Below are 18,578 nucleotides of genomic sequence, written 5' to 3'. Positions count from 1 at the left end.
ATTTCTTCATGATACTGTAATGGGCATTTGTTGTTCTTTATGACCACTCAACATTTCAACTCTCCCCAGAGCCCATGTCTACTACAGTAGATAAAAACTCAGACATGCTCTTGCCTGGTCTCCTGTGAAGTTCAGCTATTTGCACACAAGCTAGGCCTTGTCCATCAGACCAAGCACTCTAGACTCTCACTCTGAAGCTAGCAACACAAAGAAGCTGGGCCGAGCAAGACTCATCTTGCTTGGGCATTGGGAGAGCAAATGCCAGTCCCAGAGAGAGCAGAAGTAGTGGTTATGGCAGATTTGGGGCACCACTGCCAGTCACTGGTGCCAACAGGGGCCCTGGGCAGCAACCATGTTTTGTCTCCCAGAAAGGCCTGGCAGTGGGATTTGGGGTGCTGCTCCTGAATACCCACCTGGTTTGTCGAACCCTTCAGAAGAGCCTGTGAGCTCCCTAACATTCTTTGGAAGAACTCCTTGTCTGCTTAAGTTAGAGCTCATTTCTGTTACTTGCCAGCAAGAATCCTGACTGATACAGTAACCATGAACTAGGGCAAAATTGTTAGCCTAAAACCTAAATCACTGTACAGGGGACAGGTGGGTATTCTGAGCAGACCTGAAATTCTGATGACTTCAGAGATGCCTTCATCCTGAGGCTGTACAAGGGGCAACCCAGACTGTCTCATTAGCAGGATCCATGACTGTGTCTTCTGTATCCTTTAGGAGTCAGTCAGGAATAATTTCAGTTAGAATGTGAAGGCTCAGGCCCAAAGATATTCACTCTTGCAGACAAATGTCTCTCTAGTTAGAAGAGCAGGAGAATCAGTCAAAAGAGGGATTTTTCTGGTGACTAAATGGCTCTTTTAATAAGTGCTGGCATTAAGAAATCACCTAACTGTGTTAACTGGCTTTATTACAAATTCACGGCTATGCCTACAGTTAGGTCCACTGTGATGCACAGCCATCTCCTTCCTGGTCCCTACTCCTCCACCAGGGAGCTGTTCCAAATCTTCAAGGTACTCCTTGCACTCCACACCTAACTCCAGACCAGCACGCTCTGCAAGTGACCTTGCTTCATTCTTTTTAGAGAAAATGGCGGCCATTCATGTGAACGCCTGCCCGTGTCTTTCCTTCTACCTATCAATAGCTGCCATTTCTCTTGCAGTAACATGACTACATCCTTTTCCTATCTCCTCTTGAATTTGCTTCAGCAATACCTTCTCTTTTTATGTTTATTCTTTCCTCTTCATTGTTCTTACTCCTTGGCCAACAAACACTTTAAGTGTTTCCCATCCTTAAGAATATTAAATCCTTCCATGGCCCTACCTACTCTTTGATTACCATCCCTGCCTCTAGAGATGGGTCTTTTAATCTTGATAGCCTCAGCACTCAGAACAGACCTATAAAAAACCTGCAGTAAATGCCTGATGAAAGAATAAATTAAGTGGATGGTGGATCGATGGCTGCCTATTATACAGGAATGGATTGAGGAGTACAAATTACTGAGTGTAGCAACTGAGCTCCCCTTTCCTGGGCCCCCCCCCTCCAAAATGTTCCATGAACTTTTAGTTACAAGTATTATAGAAAATGACAAGAGATACAGTTTAATTCTGAAGTGTACTAGCACCAGATAGCTCAGGGACATCCAGAGGATCAAGTGATTTCCAGATACCTTGGAGTCTGAATTACTAGATGCTAAAGGGGGATGGTTTAGAGAGCTGGAAATGAACCAGCCCCACAGGACGCAGTCCCGTCATCCAACATACCACACACAAACCACGTGGATGTATCAGCTGTATCACCATGACTGTAACATGCTGAACTGTAGAAGACATGTCTCTTCCTCCTCTATGGAATTCCTAAATTGAGGCTACAACTCCTTACTGGCTTCACGGAACTCACTCCTCTCAGGTTTTACTCTACCAAACAGCTCCTTTAGCTCCTGCCAATGCAGTTTTCCTTTTGGAAAATAATGGCATAATGGTTAGATTCAGAGTCAAAATTCAAACCCAGATTCTACGGCATTGGATAGGTAAAACTTAAATCATCCAAGTATCAGTGGCTTCATTTCAAAAACAGGACAAGAAATAGCTTTAGATCTTTTTTTTTAAGGGTTAAATGTGGTCATGGGTAAAAAGTCCTCAGCATCATGCTTGACAGATAATAAGCCTTACAGACATGTTAGTCATATCCTCTTTGTCTGCCTTTAAACTTGGTCAACTTCTCTTCTTTAAATAAATAAATAAAACCCTCTCTCTCTCTCTTGCAGGCCTTAGAGGCCCATCTCTCTTTTCTAATGCTAATATCTAAACAAAACTTGTTAACTCCAATCCATTTGGCCTTCATACTGTGTGACCCGCTAATCTTCCAGTGGGTCACAATACCACTGTTTTACTGGAACTCCAAGAAACGGACCTTAATGTTGACTTACTAGGCCCCCTTCTTGACTCTTCTATATCACTTGGTAATCCTGGTCCTTGGACTACTTCCTCTGATATCTGATGAATGTATATATGTGTCTAAGAGAATATGTGTGTGTGTATATATGCGTGCATGTGTGTGTATGCCCTCTTCACTCTCTGAAAGTTTTGAATACATCTCTACATCTCCTTGCTTTTCTCTCATTTCAGTGTATAATCAGGGAGGTCACTGATGAGCATGTATAGCACATGTGAATATCATAGATGCAAAAAACCTTAGAAACACTTTTCTTTGGTCTCATTTGAATGATTTGGTAATATTCTCTTGGGAAGATGTACTGTAATTTATTTAACGAATCTCAAATTGGTGGTTATTTAGGCTGTTCCTAATTTTTACTTTTATGAAAATTCTTGTAGAACAGTCTTTGTGCATCCACTATTATTTCCTTGGGATAAAGTCCTAGAAGCAGAATTGTTAAATCAAAGAATGTATGCAACTTTAAGTTCTTTAATATGTATTGCCATACTGCCCTCCAGAAAGGTTGTACTAATTTATCCTATTTTAGTTCTTATCTAGTTCTTTACAAAGAACTGCTGAGATATTTACCTGATTTCTCTCAAGATAATTGGTAGACCTTGGAGTTGGTTTATAATGCCCTCTATTTTACCACCCACTATAAATACTTAAACAGCTGAATCAAGGATAGGACATTTTTATTTGCTTAAACATGTTAATCTATCACCTTGGAGTTACTTTAATAAGACAGTTCTTGTTATTTTCCTTTGGCAAGGCAATTCACAAAGAACTAGTGGAATATTTTAAAAATTGATCAAACCAGTTTTCTGGGTTTGTCAGGTAGCTAAAGTAAATTAGCTTATGTGCAGTATTTGTCAAACAGGCACATATCAGGAAAAGACTGATTACTTAAGAAAAGATTGCTTAAATCTGTTTAATATAAAATCATCATCTTCGCTTCTCCATAGAATTTACACTTAGATAAGTAACAGCATTCTTGACATTTAAAACAAATTAAGGTAGAGCTGTCCTCCATGTTAGAAATGAAAGAAAATTAATATTGCATACTGCCTGACATAGCCATTGTTCAATAAAAACTTGTTGAAAAAGTGAATATGAGGTCACACAATTTCTAACTGAAAGTTATCTAAGTGCCTTGCTGGAAAGCCTTACATATATGAACCTAAGGTATGTGCTATGCTCTATGGTCTATGGTCTGTATTTAGCAGCAAAAAAATAACCAAACTAGACTCTTTGGCTCTGAAATGCCCAGTCATACTTCAGACTGTGCTATAAATTCTTCTGTCTCTAGGGGAACAAATTCAGTAGCATTGTAACCTGGACCTTTTTATTCTTTTTTCCTTTTTTTTTTAACCTACTTCTGGTAAAGCCAAGATGACTGTAATCACTGAGGATCTGTGTACATCATGAAAAAGATGGATGTGATTCCATTACTACTGACGGAGAATGATGCAGGGGCTTCAAAGTAAAAACAGGATAAGAGCCTCTGTTCCACCCTGGAACCTGGAATTTTATTCATACCTCTTTTGCGAGGTTAATACAGCTGTCAGAGAATGAAGAATAAAAGCAATCAAAATCACAAAGGACAGACAGGCATAATTAAGGAAGCTTTCTGTCCCTAAGCACCTTAGATTACACATCTCATTTGGCTTAATAAAGTCATTGTGGGGAAGACTGGCTTGTGAATTATACAGCAATAATACTGATTGTAAACAGCAATCTACTATTTTCTTTATGTCACCCAGCTTTTTCAGGATAAAAAAATTGGGGTTGTAATGCCTACAAAATGAAATGACTGAGCACACTGTAATGATAATAAAGCACAAATCAGCTGGGATTAATGAAATACATGCATAGATTAATTTCAAATAGTCTTCCAGCTTTGTTAGGCAAAGTACTGATGGTGCTGTCAGTGTATTTTTCAACTTGCCAATCTTTGTTAAGCCTACAAAGATGAATGAGGAATAAGTTAAAGGTACTTAATTTGTACCAAAAAATTACTGCCTAATTAGTCTAAGAGCTATTTATTAGTTATATATCATGTGCTCAAGAAGGTTTGGTAAGTGGAATAAATTATTTAATTGGGATTTAATTTAAATTTACATGTTGGTGATAAAACATTTAATGTTAGTGGACCGATCTGATGAGGAATTTACTCAAGTAGGTAATGCGTATTCTCCAGGGGGCGAAAAAAAGATGAGCATTCTAAATAATAAGCATGGAATGGAAGTGAATATTTAGCTGAAATTCACATCGAATTTTCTTATTAAATTAACATTTTAGGTTTAATTATAAAAGAAAGAAATGTTCTTTGTGGGTAACTTAGAAAACAGAAATTTTCTGAGAAGGGAAAAGCTATCACCTTATAATTTATATCTCACTGCTGAGATAACTCCCGTAAACATGCTAGTGCAAGGTTTTCCAAACATACTTACTTTACTTACGCAAACAACTTGGGGCACTTGCTTAAGATGCAGATTTGTAGGCTCCTCTCCTGGAGATTCTGACTCAGTAGGTACTGGGTGCTGCCTCGACAATCTACTTTGAACAAGCACCACCAGCGCCTCTTCTCAGACAAAATACAGAAACTCTGCTTTTAAGACACACCTCTATGCAGACGGCAGCTCTTCTTTTGTGATGATTTAGCCCTTTCAAGCCTACTCCTTATGAAAATTCAGTATAGTTGATTTTTCCCAGTCTTGTACCCTTTAAAAAGTGGGATACAGGTGACGGTTTGGGACAGCTTCTTCATACAAACATAAGGCCAGATCTCAGAAGGAGCAGGCAGGGGACAGGAAAGGATTTTCTGTTCTCCTTATCTTTGTGAGACGAAATGGAAGAATCAGGTTTTATTTATTAAAATTTCACTGTCCTTTTTGTTAGTCTGTTCTAAGGATAGTCTGGGCCTAAGGACACTTCCCATTTTGGGAATAAGAAGCAAGATTTGGATTCATTGCTCTTGCGCTGAGTACTCAAAAATAAAACCAAACATGCTTATACTAGCAACACATTTTGTAGCTGTAATTGGAAACTGCTGATCCTAGTTTATTTTATTCCTTTTAACCTACAATCTTAGTATAAGCAAGGAGGGTGTAAAGAAAGGAGATCAAAATATAAAGGGCTCCCTACCTTAGTCTAAAATGCTAACAAGTTGAAGCTAAACCTGGTTTTGTTCCCTAAAACAGAAGAGAGGACACCTACCAAAAGTTATCTAGGAAGGTAAAATCAGCCAACACCGGTTACCGTAATTTCTTAACCTATCCTAATATGAGCCTCAAGTTTCCAATTCATGGACTATCTGTGGTGAACCTATCATTTCCATGAATTATGTTATACTGCTCTATTCTTCGTAACGCCCTGCTGCTATTCCTTTACTTCCTCAACTTGGGAGAAGAGATGGCAAGGTTAAGTCTATTCAGTCCTGGCTTCCCCAAAAGAGGCTCCACGGAATAAATTTCTTTCTGGGAGATTCTCAAAGCATTATGGTTCTTTTGGACAGTTTTGTTTTTATTGTGTTAAAACAGCAGGCTATAGGGGCATCTGGGTGGCTCAGTTAGTTAAGCAGCCAACTTTGGCTCAGGTCATAATCTCGCAGTTCGTGAGTTCAAGCCCCGCATCGGCCTCTGTGCTGACAGCTCAGTGTCTGGAGCCTGCTTCAGATTCTGTGACTCTCTCTCTCTGCCCCTCCCCTACTCGTTCGTGCTCTGTCTCTCTCTCAAAAATAAATGTTAAAAAAAATTTTTTTTAAAAACAAAAAAACCCCATCAGACTGTATTATTAATAACATCTCCCATTTTCTTTTGGCTACTAGGAAACTCGGAGGCAAATTTACAGCTCAACACTAACTTCTGAATAGGACCTATGGTTAATAAAAAATCACTTTGCTTTTTAACTCTGACGCATGGTTTCATTTTATTTTCTTGGACTTTACATTTGTCACTCTGTGTTCTTCATCTAATTACTTTTTATTCTTGATATTATTTCTGTAAATGACCTCAAGTAGGTTTTAACTGTAAATAAATAAACTATGTTAATATAGTATTAGCATAAGTAAGGAACTAATGCCTGGGAAAAATGTATGTTGCAAGCTGAGGTCAATAATAATAAATGATTTTTGAGTTATCTATACTGTTAATTATCGTCTATTAGCCACAAATGACCACCTATTTAATGCACATGACTTAATTAGGAGTCAAGCCATGTGATTCCTCAACAGATACAAAAGAAAGCATTCGATAAAATTTAAAACCCAATTATAAAACTCCTAGCAATCTAGGACTAGAAGGGGACTCTTTTAACTTCTTTGAGGGAAAACTACCAAAATTTGATAGCAGTTGTGACATTTAATGGAGAAACCTTAGAAACAGTTCCGTTAAAATCAGGAACACTCTAACAGTGACTACTATGTGTTACTGGTTTTATTCAAGAGGTTTTAGCTATGGCACCTAGACAAGAGAAAAAAAAGAAGTATAAAGATGGCAAAGGTAGAGCAAAACTCTCTTCATTCATATATAATGTGGTCTTTTTCTGAGAAAATTTAAAACATCCATTGGAAACTATTAGAACTAAAGAGTTTATCAAGGTTTCTAGGTAGAACTTATGAAAATCAATGGATCTTATACACGATAAATCACAAACTGCAATTTAAAATGCTTCTGACAATATCAACAAAATTTTGAAATAAAAAAACAGTTAAGGAGCGCCTGGGTGGCTCAGTAGGTTAAGTGTCCAACTTCAGCTCAGGTCATGATCTCATGGTTCAGGAGTTTGAACTTCACATCAGGCTTTGTGCTGACCGCTCAGAGCCTGGAGCCTGCTTCAGATTCTGTGTCTCCCTCTCTCTCTGCCCCTCTCCCACTCATACTCTCTCTAAAAAATAAACATTTAAAAAAATTTTTTAAGAATAGTTAATAAAAATGTACAAGATCAGAGACAGATAAATACCATTTGATTTCACTCATGTGTGGAACTTAAGAAACAAAACAAATGATGAGAGAGGGCAAAAAGAGAGCAGCAAACCAAGAAACAGGCTCTTAAATACAGAGAACAAACTGATGGTTCCCAGAGGGGAGACTAATGGGACTGGTTAGATAGGTGATGGGGATTAGGGAGTATACTTATTGTGTTGAGCACCAGGTGCTGTAACTAAGTCTTGAATCACTAAATTCTACACCTGAAATTTAAAAAAAAAAAAAAAAAAGGAACAAGATCTTCATGGACACTGTTATAAAAGTTTACTAAAAATATAAGATCTGAGGGGTACCTGGGTGGCTTAGTCGGTTAAGTGTCCTAATTTGGCTCAGGTCATGATTTCATGATTCGTGAGTTCGAGCCCTGTATCAGGCTCTGTGCTGACAGCTCAGAGCCTGGAGACTGCTTCAGATTCTGTGTCTCCCTCCCTCTCTCTGCTCCTCTCCCACTTGTGCTGTCTTTCTCTCTCTCTCTCTCAAAAATAAACAAAGATTTAAAAAAAAAAAAACTCAAAAAAAAAGTAAGATCTTAGTAAATGGAGAGATATGTGTTCACTGTAGCAGAACTTTCTGACGAACTTTGAAACCTGTCCAAAGAGATCTCTTCTGGCTTCTAGGGAAACATTTCCAGCCTCGTGATAACTCATCTAAAACAATGGGTAACAGTTTTAAAAGCTCACAGGATCTGTAACCAATTAGTTCACTCTCACATTATTTGAAAGTTTAGATACAATTTAGTTTGATTGCTCATTTCTTAAAATCTCACATTCTAGAGTGTCCACTGGCCAGATCCTTCTGCCATATACTAAACTATGTAAAGTCATATATGAAATACAAATTCACATTTCCATACAAAAAATTTTCAACCAACTTCAAGGAAATGAATTTCCCGTTAACTTTTAGGAATGGCTTGTGCAGATTAAAAATTAAATGAATAAAACACTCAGGCCTGCTTATACTGTCTTTGTGTTTAGACTCCTCCATTCTCTTTCCTATCACCTGAATTCTACCATTACTTGGTCATAAACTCGTATGTTTGAAGGGGAACCAAGTGTCATACAAAACAAAGTTCAAAATAGATCGACTCTGCCACTTGTTCGCAGTTCTAGCAAAAGGAAGTGGAAGAAGCACTACTAACAAAACTGAGCAGAAGGGGTTAGAGAAAAATATAGAAAACTTGTTTCATTTAGAACATCTTTGCTCATCATGTACACTGAACATATTTAGATAGAACTAATCATGTACTATACCAGACACTGCTGGCTACCTACTAAACAGTCATTTCCCCCTTCTTCTCTACTAAGGAGAGCCTGCTGGTCTTCCAGGTATTGGGTGATCAGGCAATTTAAAAGAAGAAAGGCTAAGCTTCATTTGTCTGTGCTAATGATGGTGCGTAATTCCATCGTCTTGCCAACAGGAATTTTTGGAACAGAACTGTGACAGGCAATAAACTGTGAGAGCAAGTTGGCTTAGGGCCCTTCTCGGGGAGCTTTGTTTCTCTTCTTAAAAAAGGGTATTTCTGGGGCATCTGGGTGGCTCAGTTGGTTAAATGTCAGACTTTAGCTCAGGTCATGATCTCACCGTTTCTGAGTTCAAGCCCCACTTTGGGCTCTGTGCTGACAGCTCAGAGCCTGGAGCCTGCTTCAGAGTCTGTCTCCCTCTCTCCCTGCCCCTCCCCAGCTCACATTCTGGCTCTCTCCCTATCAAAAATAAGTATTAAAAAAAGGGGGGGGGGGGCATTCCCTCTTCCCACCTCCAGATGCCTTGAGTACAAGAGACATCTTATAACAAAGTGAAGTCAGTTTAAGAACAGAAACATATTGAGGCTGGTAGGGAAAAGGATGTTATGAGTTCAACTCCTAATGACCTCTTTAAGTCAATAAATTACCCAACTCAGAAATGGCGTTATCTCTAGGCTATATTCTTCTTTTTAAGAGAGAGTGAACAAGTACCTAGGAAGGGGTAGGGGAGGGGGAGGGAGAGAATCCTAAACAGGCTCCATGCCCTGTCTTAAAGCCAGACCTGGGCCTTGATTTCATGACAGTGAGATCATGACCTGAGCTGAAATCAAGATTCGGATGCTTAACCAACTGAGCTGCCCAGGTGCCCCCCCCAACCCCACCCTGCTTTCATGGAGGGCTACTTCTTAAGTGAGAAAATTATTTCCTTTAGTATTTAAGCCATTTTGAGTTTGGTTTTCCTGTTTCTTGCAGGAAAAAAAACAATAACAAAACAAAACCCAAAAAATAAAAGCACAAAACCATTCAAACTGATTCAGTGCCTAAGATAGTATAGGCTAAATGGACACGCATTATTGAAACAACTTATAATCATTCCCCATGCCTAATTGAAATGTAAATGATTAACACTTTTTATTTTAGTTAAAATTTTTTTAATGTTTACTTTTGAGAGAGAGTGAAGGAGAGCGAGCGAGCGAGCAAAGGAGGGGCAGAGAGAGAGGGAGACACAGAATATGAAGCAGGATCCAGGCTCTGAGGTGTCAGTGCAGAACCCGACGCAGGGCTCGAACCCACAAACCGTGAGATCATGACCTGAGCCAAAGTCGGACGCTTAACTGACTGAGCCAACCAAGGTGCCCTCATTTACACTTTTTAAAGGAAGGTGTGAAGTTCCAAAGTATTTTAACTAATATAAAGGGACAAAGTGACAAGCTATTTGGAGATTTAGCTAGAAAAAATATTTTCTCTTTTGCTCATGGGAAGATGTAGCCTTTTACTTCTCTACATTTTGTGGCCCTATTACTTCTTTCTCCATTTCTAGAAAAGTATTTAACAATACTCTTTAGATCAGCCACTGGCAAAGTCAACCTTGGTGTTGCTTTAGGAAATCAGTATGATTTAGACATTTTTTTTTCCCCTCTCAAAGAGAAAAGGATTTTGAAATTGCCTTTCCTTGGTGGAGTCCTAAATCCTGAATAAGGCCTGACAGAGGGCACGAAGGAACTCACAAATGTGTTTCTGATTAATAAAAATGTGATTCCAAAGCTGAGCTCTAAATTCTGGTGGAGTCTAAGAAGTATGTACAAATATAGTCTCAAAGCACTTCAAAGCATGGGTTAGAAAAACCAACATCATGGTACATCTATCCATGAGTTGAGAGACTGCCAAATTAATGATGAATTTTTTTCTCCTGATTTATGAGCATTACCCTGGGACCTATGTTTCTGGGTAAAGCAAATGCAGCACTTATTAATAATGTAAGCAGCTCTAGGGCCCCTTCACCATGGCAGTGAAGCTCTTGTCTAAAACCAGAACTGTTTCCTTTACACTTTAATGGATTAGATTTGTTTAACTTACTTTATATAGTGCTCAGTGCAGTTCCACTGGCACAGGGATGCTTAATGAATATTTGATGACAGTGACTATGACTGCACAGAATATATCTAGTGTCCACAGGAAAATGATAAAACACTCTAAGCTACATCACTGTAGTGATAAAATTATATAATAGCAAAAGGGGAGTCATGTCTTTTCATACTATCACACTGTTTTAGGAAAACCGCAAATAAGAGTAAAAGCATAGGAATTAAGATCTATTATCTAGTATGATTTAATATGTGCTGACAATTTATATCACATGTCTACATAATATTTTACTTAATCCATACCATAATCCTATGGAGTAGGTATTGGAATTCTCATTTCCTGAATCTAAGTATGTGATGAACCAATATTTTGCATATCCATAAGAAAAATTCAGCCAATGAAATTATGATATGCCATTTGTAAGACATACTCTGCTTTTAAAGATGTCAAAATGTAAAAATAACATGCACCTCAAAAATGCTAATAAAATAGGATACTGACCAGATAATTCACTCAAGTCCCATAGCCAGTTAATAGCTATGGCCAAGGCCAGTCAGCTGTCCACCAGAGATTCATGTTCCCCTTCCACAATGGGGTGTTCCTACAGATGGCCATCCAGCCAGAAAATACATTTTCCATTTTCCTGAGTTTGGACCCATAGAATGTAGCAAAACTGATGTCACTTTTAGGCCAAAGTGGTAATGAAGCACATCCTCTCCTTCCTCTCTCCTGGACTATCTATTATTTACATTGATGCCTAGGATGATTTGAGAAACTACCTGTTGAATATGGCAAGGCTTCTGTGTCAGCCTGGGTCCCTGACTGACTGCAAGGTGCCAAGCCATAACTATACCCCTCAACCCATATTGCCAGACAGGGATGCTACATCTGATTTGACACGAGCAATAAGTAAACTTTTATTGTGTCAAGATACTGTAATTCAGAACTAGTTTATTATATTGGCTAGAAGTACTCCAAATAGTTGGAGTGGCAGAATTCGAATCTGAATGCCAAGTTCCAGTGCCCCTGTCTCCTCTGCAATATCATGCAAATGCAAACCTCCAAACTTACTCCTTCCAAAATAAACACAGGCATGATTGCTTCATTTTAAGCAGGTTTCATCAGCTGGTTTGCAAGAATGGGCAGAAACCAATAGATTTAAGAATGATGTATCTCAGAGAGGAACAATTAAAGCTGTGTGTATGAATAGCATAGATGTGAGGGAGTTATTTTCAAAGTGAGGAAAACTGACCTACATATACTCTCTTTTTGTCAGCTTAATACAGTTTGAGTCCAGGTAAAGGAGATCCAGGTATTTGTTATAACCCTAGCCTACTAAATGGTTTAATATCTCAAAATAAAAATAGTCTTGTTACTTAAGAAAACTTGAAGAAAAGGAAACGGAGGAAGGAGCAGCTTGAGTGGCAATGGATGAAAAATAAGGAAGGGAAGTGACAGAAAATGGGAGAGGTGTCTACACAGGTTTTAAATTCAAGACAAGAATTTGAACCATAGCTCCACTATCTCTCATACTAGAGTCAATGACCTTGGCCAATCGGTCAACCTAAGGGTCAATCGATCGATCATCTACAACGGTAGGATAACAGAAGGCACCTCAAAGGTTATTGTAAAAATTAAGTGAGACAATATGCAAAACGCACACAGCATCCAAAAGTGAGAGCGCACTGAAGGCTGCCTTTCCTAATCATTAGCGTTCCTTCCCACCTGGTTGCAAATACCCAAGTAGGATTTTAATGTAAATCTCTTCTACAGAAAGAAAATGAAATTCCTTGGAAGAAAGTCTGCCTTTGGCCGAGGTTAAGAGCCAGAGGAAGTTTCTGCTTCAAATTAAAAAAAAAAAAAAATCTGTTAACATGCCTTGAGGGAATGATGAGCAGAGAAAATATGAAGGTATGTTTGGTAGATCACATTTCAAATACCAGTTTCACTGTATTGCTTACATAAAAATAGCACTTTATTTTTTTTCATTTCATGATATTATAAGAAATAAAAAGGAAAATAGCACACACAAAAAACTTACCCTTTGTTTTTCATTTGAACCCTTTTTATTGGTTTCTTTTCTACTTTCATCTTCATACACTAGAACAAAGTCGATCCTTCGCTGACCGTCGTTAAAAAAGAGGGAGTCAGGTTTTCCATTAAATTCTTCCTGTGTGGAAAAACAAATTTTAATATAATTTTTTCAAAGTGTCAAATTATAAGTGTTTATTTTCTAGCTTTAATAGATACATCAGCGTGTTTACTGAGCAAGAGAAATCCATTGCTAGTTACTTTTAACTAAGAGGTCACGGTCACCACAATCTTTGCAGAGTCTGTTCTGGGTGAAAGAAGTCATTGAATTAAGCAGTTTAGGATTATTCTCCAAACACATGGGAAAATATCAGTATTATTTACATAAACGCAATCATATCAGAATTATTCCCTCCTCAAACAGCAAAGGAGAATCATGTTTGCAAATCAACACGATAACCAGAGGGGCCAATCTGAAGGACTGAAGTTCATTTAGCAAGAAGAAAAATCTAAGACAAAGCACTATTTATGAAAATTCCATCCTTCCTAAGCCGTATTTTCATTTTTCATGACTTCTCTCTGATCTCACCACGTTAAGAAGGTATCACTTTATAACCTTAAACATATGCCAGATGATGCTTCGATAAACACAAAAGCTACAATGGTTGTTGGTATCTGTTCCCGAATCCACAAAAGATACCCCTTCCCTCCTAGCAAACAAAACAAATAAACAAATGACTCTGGCAACAACAATAAATAAATGAGGCTTCAGTTCAGAGCATAAAACCCTTATGGCTTAAAAATAAGGAAATAACGGCAGCACACAGGCCTAATAGAGTAAAGCAATCTTTATTACCATGTGGATTTGGATAGAATTACTTTAATTTGCTTTAAGCAGAGACGTGCATTTGTGTTTCTCACACAGCTCATCAGGATGCTTATGTGAATTTTGTTGCTGTTTAAGAATCAAACTACCTTTTAACTAATAAGTAATTTAAAAATTTTTTTAACTTCTTTTTTTCTTTAAAAACTCATGGGGAAATTGCATTTTGCAGTCCTTTAATGGAACTTTATCATTAAATGCAATTCTTTTCTGCATTTACTATCAATTAATTTTTTAAAAGTCACCTAATTTTACCAGCACCCCTTCCTCCTTTTCTTTCCAGTTTTGAAAGGACATATCTTTTGCTGAGTATATACAGCCTGATACTTGTCATTCCTGTCTTTTCCACCAGGGAGCGGGGGAAGGTTTCTTGCTAGTATTCAAAACGCCTCCCATTTAGCAGGCTCCTTCACCTGTGGAGCAGGTGCTGCTGGCCTAACTCAGCACACCTCCATCAAAGTCCCCACACACAGTGTGACTTTGCCTTGAGATGTTCGCTAGCCAGGGAGCAGGGAGGGGCCAGGACAACAGACACACCAGTGCCTTAGGCTGGGGCCACTCCCCATTTCTTTTATTTACAATTCTAGCTATTAACACCCATTAACTTGAAAAGGATTTAAAGCTATACAAAAATGCTAAGCCCTGTCTTTTTCATTTCAGCTACAAAGTCCTTCTGGCTCCTTCCATTTCGCTTTCTTTCAATGAAGATGTTACTATTGGTGACAACCAGGGCAGTTGCTAGAGGAAACTTTTACATAGAGGGGGGGATAAATGAATAATTTCCTTGCGGTGACAAAGGGGAAGGTGGTGTGGGGTGGAATCTAGTCACTTAAACCCAATCATCATTACAGATGTTTGCAAAGTGTACAAAAGCCACTTGTTCTCTTTAGTCCACATTCTGTTGCTTTGATGGTATCCAGCAGGATCATCGAAGGTGTGAAGGAGGAGGTCTGGAATGAGATCCGCACCTGCACACAGCTCTAGGCACTCTCCCTCGTGTGGCCCTTGCTTGGCTACACAGGCTGGCTGGCAGCTCCCGGACAGTCTGGTCTGCATGCATGTCTTTCCTCTGTGGCAGAAGACCATGATCCTTTGTTTGGAGGAAAGCCTCAATGACTTGACAACAGCTGTCTGTGTGAAATAACTAGGTCAAACTCTGATATGGTTTTAGTGGAATGCAATGCCAGGGAGAAGGGCGCCAGCGTGCTGCTGTCAAGTCCAGGTTTCCTATCGCTTGGCAGAAGACTCTCTACTAAGCAACTGGGAGAAAGGAAGGAACTCAGTGCAGGGTTGGAAAGAATACGTAGCAAACAAGAAATCTGGTCTGAATTTTAAAAGAGTGATTTATGAACAAAACTACTTTGTTTTTTTTTAAGGCTCCATTTTTCAGTAATATTTCCACTATAGGCCTAACTCACCCAACAGGACACTGAAAGAACACAGAAATAACAGAGAACTAAAAAGTAATTCCTCTCCTAAAGTTTTGCTTTATATGAAGGAAACTTTTATTATTTTTTAATACCATTTATAGTCAAATTGGCTTACATGCAACACCCAGTGCTCATCCCAACATGTGCCCTCCTCCACGCCCATCACCCACTTTCCCCTCTTCTCTACCCCTATCAATCCTCAGTTTGTTCTCAGTATTCAAGAGTCTCTTATGGTTTGCCTCCCATGCTCTCTGTTTGTAACTATTTTTCCCCCTTCCGCTCCCCCATGGTCTTCTGTTAAGTTTCTCAAGATCCACATATGAATGAAAACATATGATATCTGTCTTTATATAAAGTAAAATTTTAACAGTCTCTCGGGATAAATACTGATAAACGTCTTTAAATAACTGATTATTCAGTGATGAATTATTCAAGTCCTGACCTCTATGCCTTTCTTGGTACCTACTCAAAATCTTATCTTTACTCTTTTCTACCAAGTCAAATGGCATCAAGATGAAATACAAAAATTCCAAAACCAGACATTTTTCCAAAGAAGACATACATGATGGCTAACAGACACATGAAAAGATGCTCAACATGACTTATCATCAGGGAAATACAAATTAAAACTACAATGAAATACCACTTCACACCTATCAGAATGGCTAAAATTAACAACACATGAAACAACAGGTGTTGATGAGGATGAGGAGAAATATTAACCCTCTTTCAGTGTTTATTGGGAATGCAAACTAGTGCTCCTACTCTGGAAAACAGTATGGAGGTTCCTCAAAATGTTAAAAAATGAAGTACCCTAGGATACAGCAATTGCACTACTAGGTAGCTATTAATCCAAAGGATACAAAAATACTGATTCGAAGGGCTACATGCACCCTAATGTTTATAGCAGTACTATCAACAACAGCAATTATGGAAAGAGCCCAAATGTCCATCAAATAATGAATGGATAAAGAAGATGCGGAGGGTAGGTAGGTAGATAGATAAACAGACAGATAATGGAATATTACTCAGCCATCAAAAAGAATGAAATCTTGTCATTTGCAATGACGTGAACAGAGGTAGAGAGTACTATATTCAGTGAAATAAGTCAGAGAAATACCATATGATTTCACTCATATATGGAAATTAAACAAAGCAGATGAACATAAGGGAAACAAAAGAGAGAGTGAGAGAGAGAGAGGCAAACCAGAAAATAGACTGTTAACTAGAGAGAAGAAACTGAGGATTACTGGAGGGGAAGTGGAGGGGAATGGTAACAAGGAGGGCACTTGTGATGAGCACCAGGCATTGTAAGGAAGTGATGAGTCACTAAATTCTACATCTGGAACTAATATTACACTGTGTTAACTAACTGGAATTTAAATAAAAACAAAATACAAAAACAAAAAGAAACCCCTGAAAGCCAACTTTTCCTGTTCAGCAGCTTAAATTTAAAAACACTTGAAGAGAAGGTTCAAAACTTATCAGGTAAAATTATTTTATTAATTTATTTTTTACTTTTTTAAAGTGTTTTATTTCTGAGAGAGAGAGAGACAGCATGAACAGGGGAGAGAGGGAGACACAGAATCCGAAACAGGCTCCAGGCTCTGAGCTAGCTGTAAGCACAGAGCCCGACGTGGGGCTCAAACCCACGAACCATGAGATCATGACCTGAGCCGAAGTCAGATGCTTAACCGGCTGAGCCACCCAGGTGCCCCAGGTAAAATTATTTTAGAGATCATGGCTTCTGTATGATTACTGACTTCCCCACTAGGAAGAATGCACAAGGATCTTAGGCAAATGTCTGAATGTCAAGGAAATAAACAGTCTGTAGCTGTTAATACTTCTTTCTGAAAAAATATCAAGTAAATATCTGATTACAGTTTGGAGTCTATACTATATTCTACCTGTTCACACCCAATGCCCTCTCTGGTTCCGATGATAGTAGATCCCCCTCCTCCCAAGCATTCACTTACTCATGGGGAGCCCCCTGACCTAACGCTGTACTGAAAGTTAAAAGCTACAGAAAAAAAACCCACCCACATTCAATGTCACCATATCAAAACCGTGCTGCCAACCACTGTGGCGGTTGAGGTGCTGACCACCTCTGACTTTGGCATTTCATGCTGGGGATGCAGAGGAGACCTGCGTCCGAGCAGTAACAGCTTGGCTGAGAACAGGAGAGGGAATAAGAAGGGAGGTCAGGTGTGATTCATTCAAATGACTTTTTCCAGGCCTCCCTCCTCTCAGCTGGCTTCTTTCCTCCTCTTATTTATGGAGTGGATCCTTCAACAAGAGCCCCACACGGCAGATCCTCTGTAACCAAATCAGGATAAAAAATGCACGCTACAAAATACTGTGCCCAGTGCTTTCAAGCTACAGTTGTTAAGTTAAGAACATGAAAATGTTTTGCTCTTCGCTAAGAAGTATGAGTGGTTGCCGGCCCCGTCCCTGGAGCCGGTTCAGACCTCCATAATATAGGACAAGGGACTGCGAAAGAATGTCCTAGTGGACACAAAGACAAGTCCAAAGATGAGCACTGTCTGGTAATTACTTAATAGAAAAATTGCTCATAAGTAATCTTTGATTGAAATGAGGCATTAGACCTCTCCCTGAATCAATGCTTCAGGTAAACGAAGGGTGACACGAAGAAGTCTCTCTTTTCATTGGAGACAGAAGGGCCAGGGTGAGAGAGGACCTGGTAAACAGCTGCCTGAGTGTCACTGCTCTGTGGCATTTGGGGTGGTTCTAGGTGAGCGGCCCATCTTACTAAACACCTCCTGGAATCCCTGATATCAGCACTTGGAAAATCCACGGCACAACTTGCTGCTTAACATTTGTTCAATCTCTTATTTCTCAAGTGTCCGCAAATCAGGTCCTCAAATAACCCTGCAAAAAACAAGCCTGGAAGTTCCATTCCACAACAGAGGTATCTATTCCGAGAGCTTAAAATGCTAAATTTAAGTTATTTGTCCAAGATCTGCATAAAAAGCAGTCTAACTGGGATTTCTGCTCAAACTCTTATTTATGTGTAAGGGTGCCTAAAACTTACCTTGGACAGCAAGTGATAATCTGATTGTATCTCCAGAATTTTCAAATAGTCTATTTCTGCCCTGATACAGTTATTACTTACTACGATACTGGAGAATAGTCCAAGCTTATTTGGATAATGGTGTTGACCTTTATACGAAGCAGGGTGCAAAAAAAAAAAAAAAAAGGCTTAATATCTAACAATAATAGCTGAGGAATTACATTATGAAAAATAAATAATATCAAAACACACAATTAAAGAACTGATATGTGAATGTGGAAAAAAACATGTGGTTCTCTGCAGTCTATAACATCACCTTAAGTAAAACAAAACTAATTAACTAAATCCAAGGACACAACAGGGGAATAAAGCAAACTTTAATCATGGCAGAGAACTAAAGTGAAAATATTGGATCTTTGATTTTTCAGTAAACCGTGAATCCATGCACATAGC

The 18,578-nt window shown here is 38.8% G+C and overlaps 1 protein-coding gene across 2 annotated transcripts in view; it reads right to left on the bottom strand.

The window, feature by feature from the left end:
* ANO6 (anoctamin 6) overlaps nt 1–18,578 on the bottom strand; it is a 198,616-nt gene that overhangs the window by 71,924 nt on the left and 108,114 nt on the right. For both annotated transcript variants that reach the window (XM_077753242.1, XM_077753243.1), the window contains one exon: nt 12,792–12,920. In XM_077753242.1, the coding sequence (XP_077609368.1) occupies nt 12,792–12,920 (129 nt within the window). The remainder of the gene's footprint in view (nt 1–12,791; nt 12,921–18,578) is intronic.

This window comes from Crocuta crocuta, unplaced genomic scaffold (genome assembly GCF_008692635.1).
Source record: "Crocuta crocuta isolate KB4526 unplaced genomic scaffold, BGI_CrCroc_1.0 scaffold30, whole genome shotgun sequence".
Taxonomy (NCBI): domain Eukaryota; kingdom Metazoa; phylum Chordata; class Mammalia; order Carnivora; family Hyaenidae; genus Crocuta; species Crocuta crocuta.
This window is presented reverse-complemented; position numbering and strand designations above follow the sequence as displayed.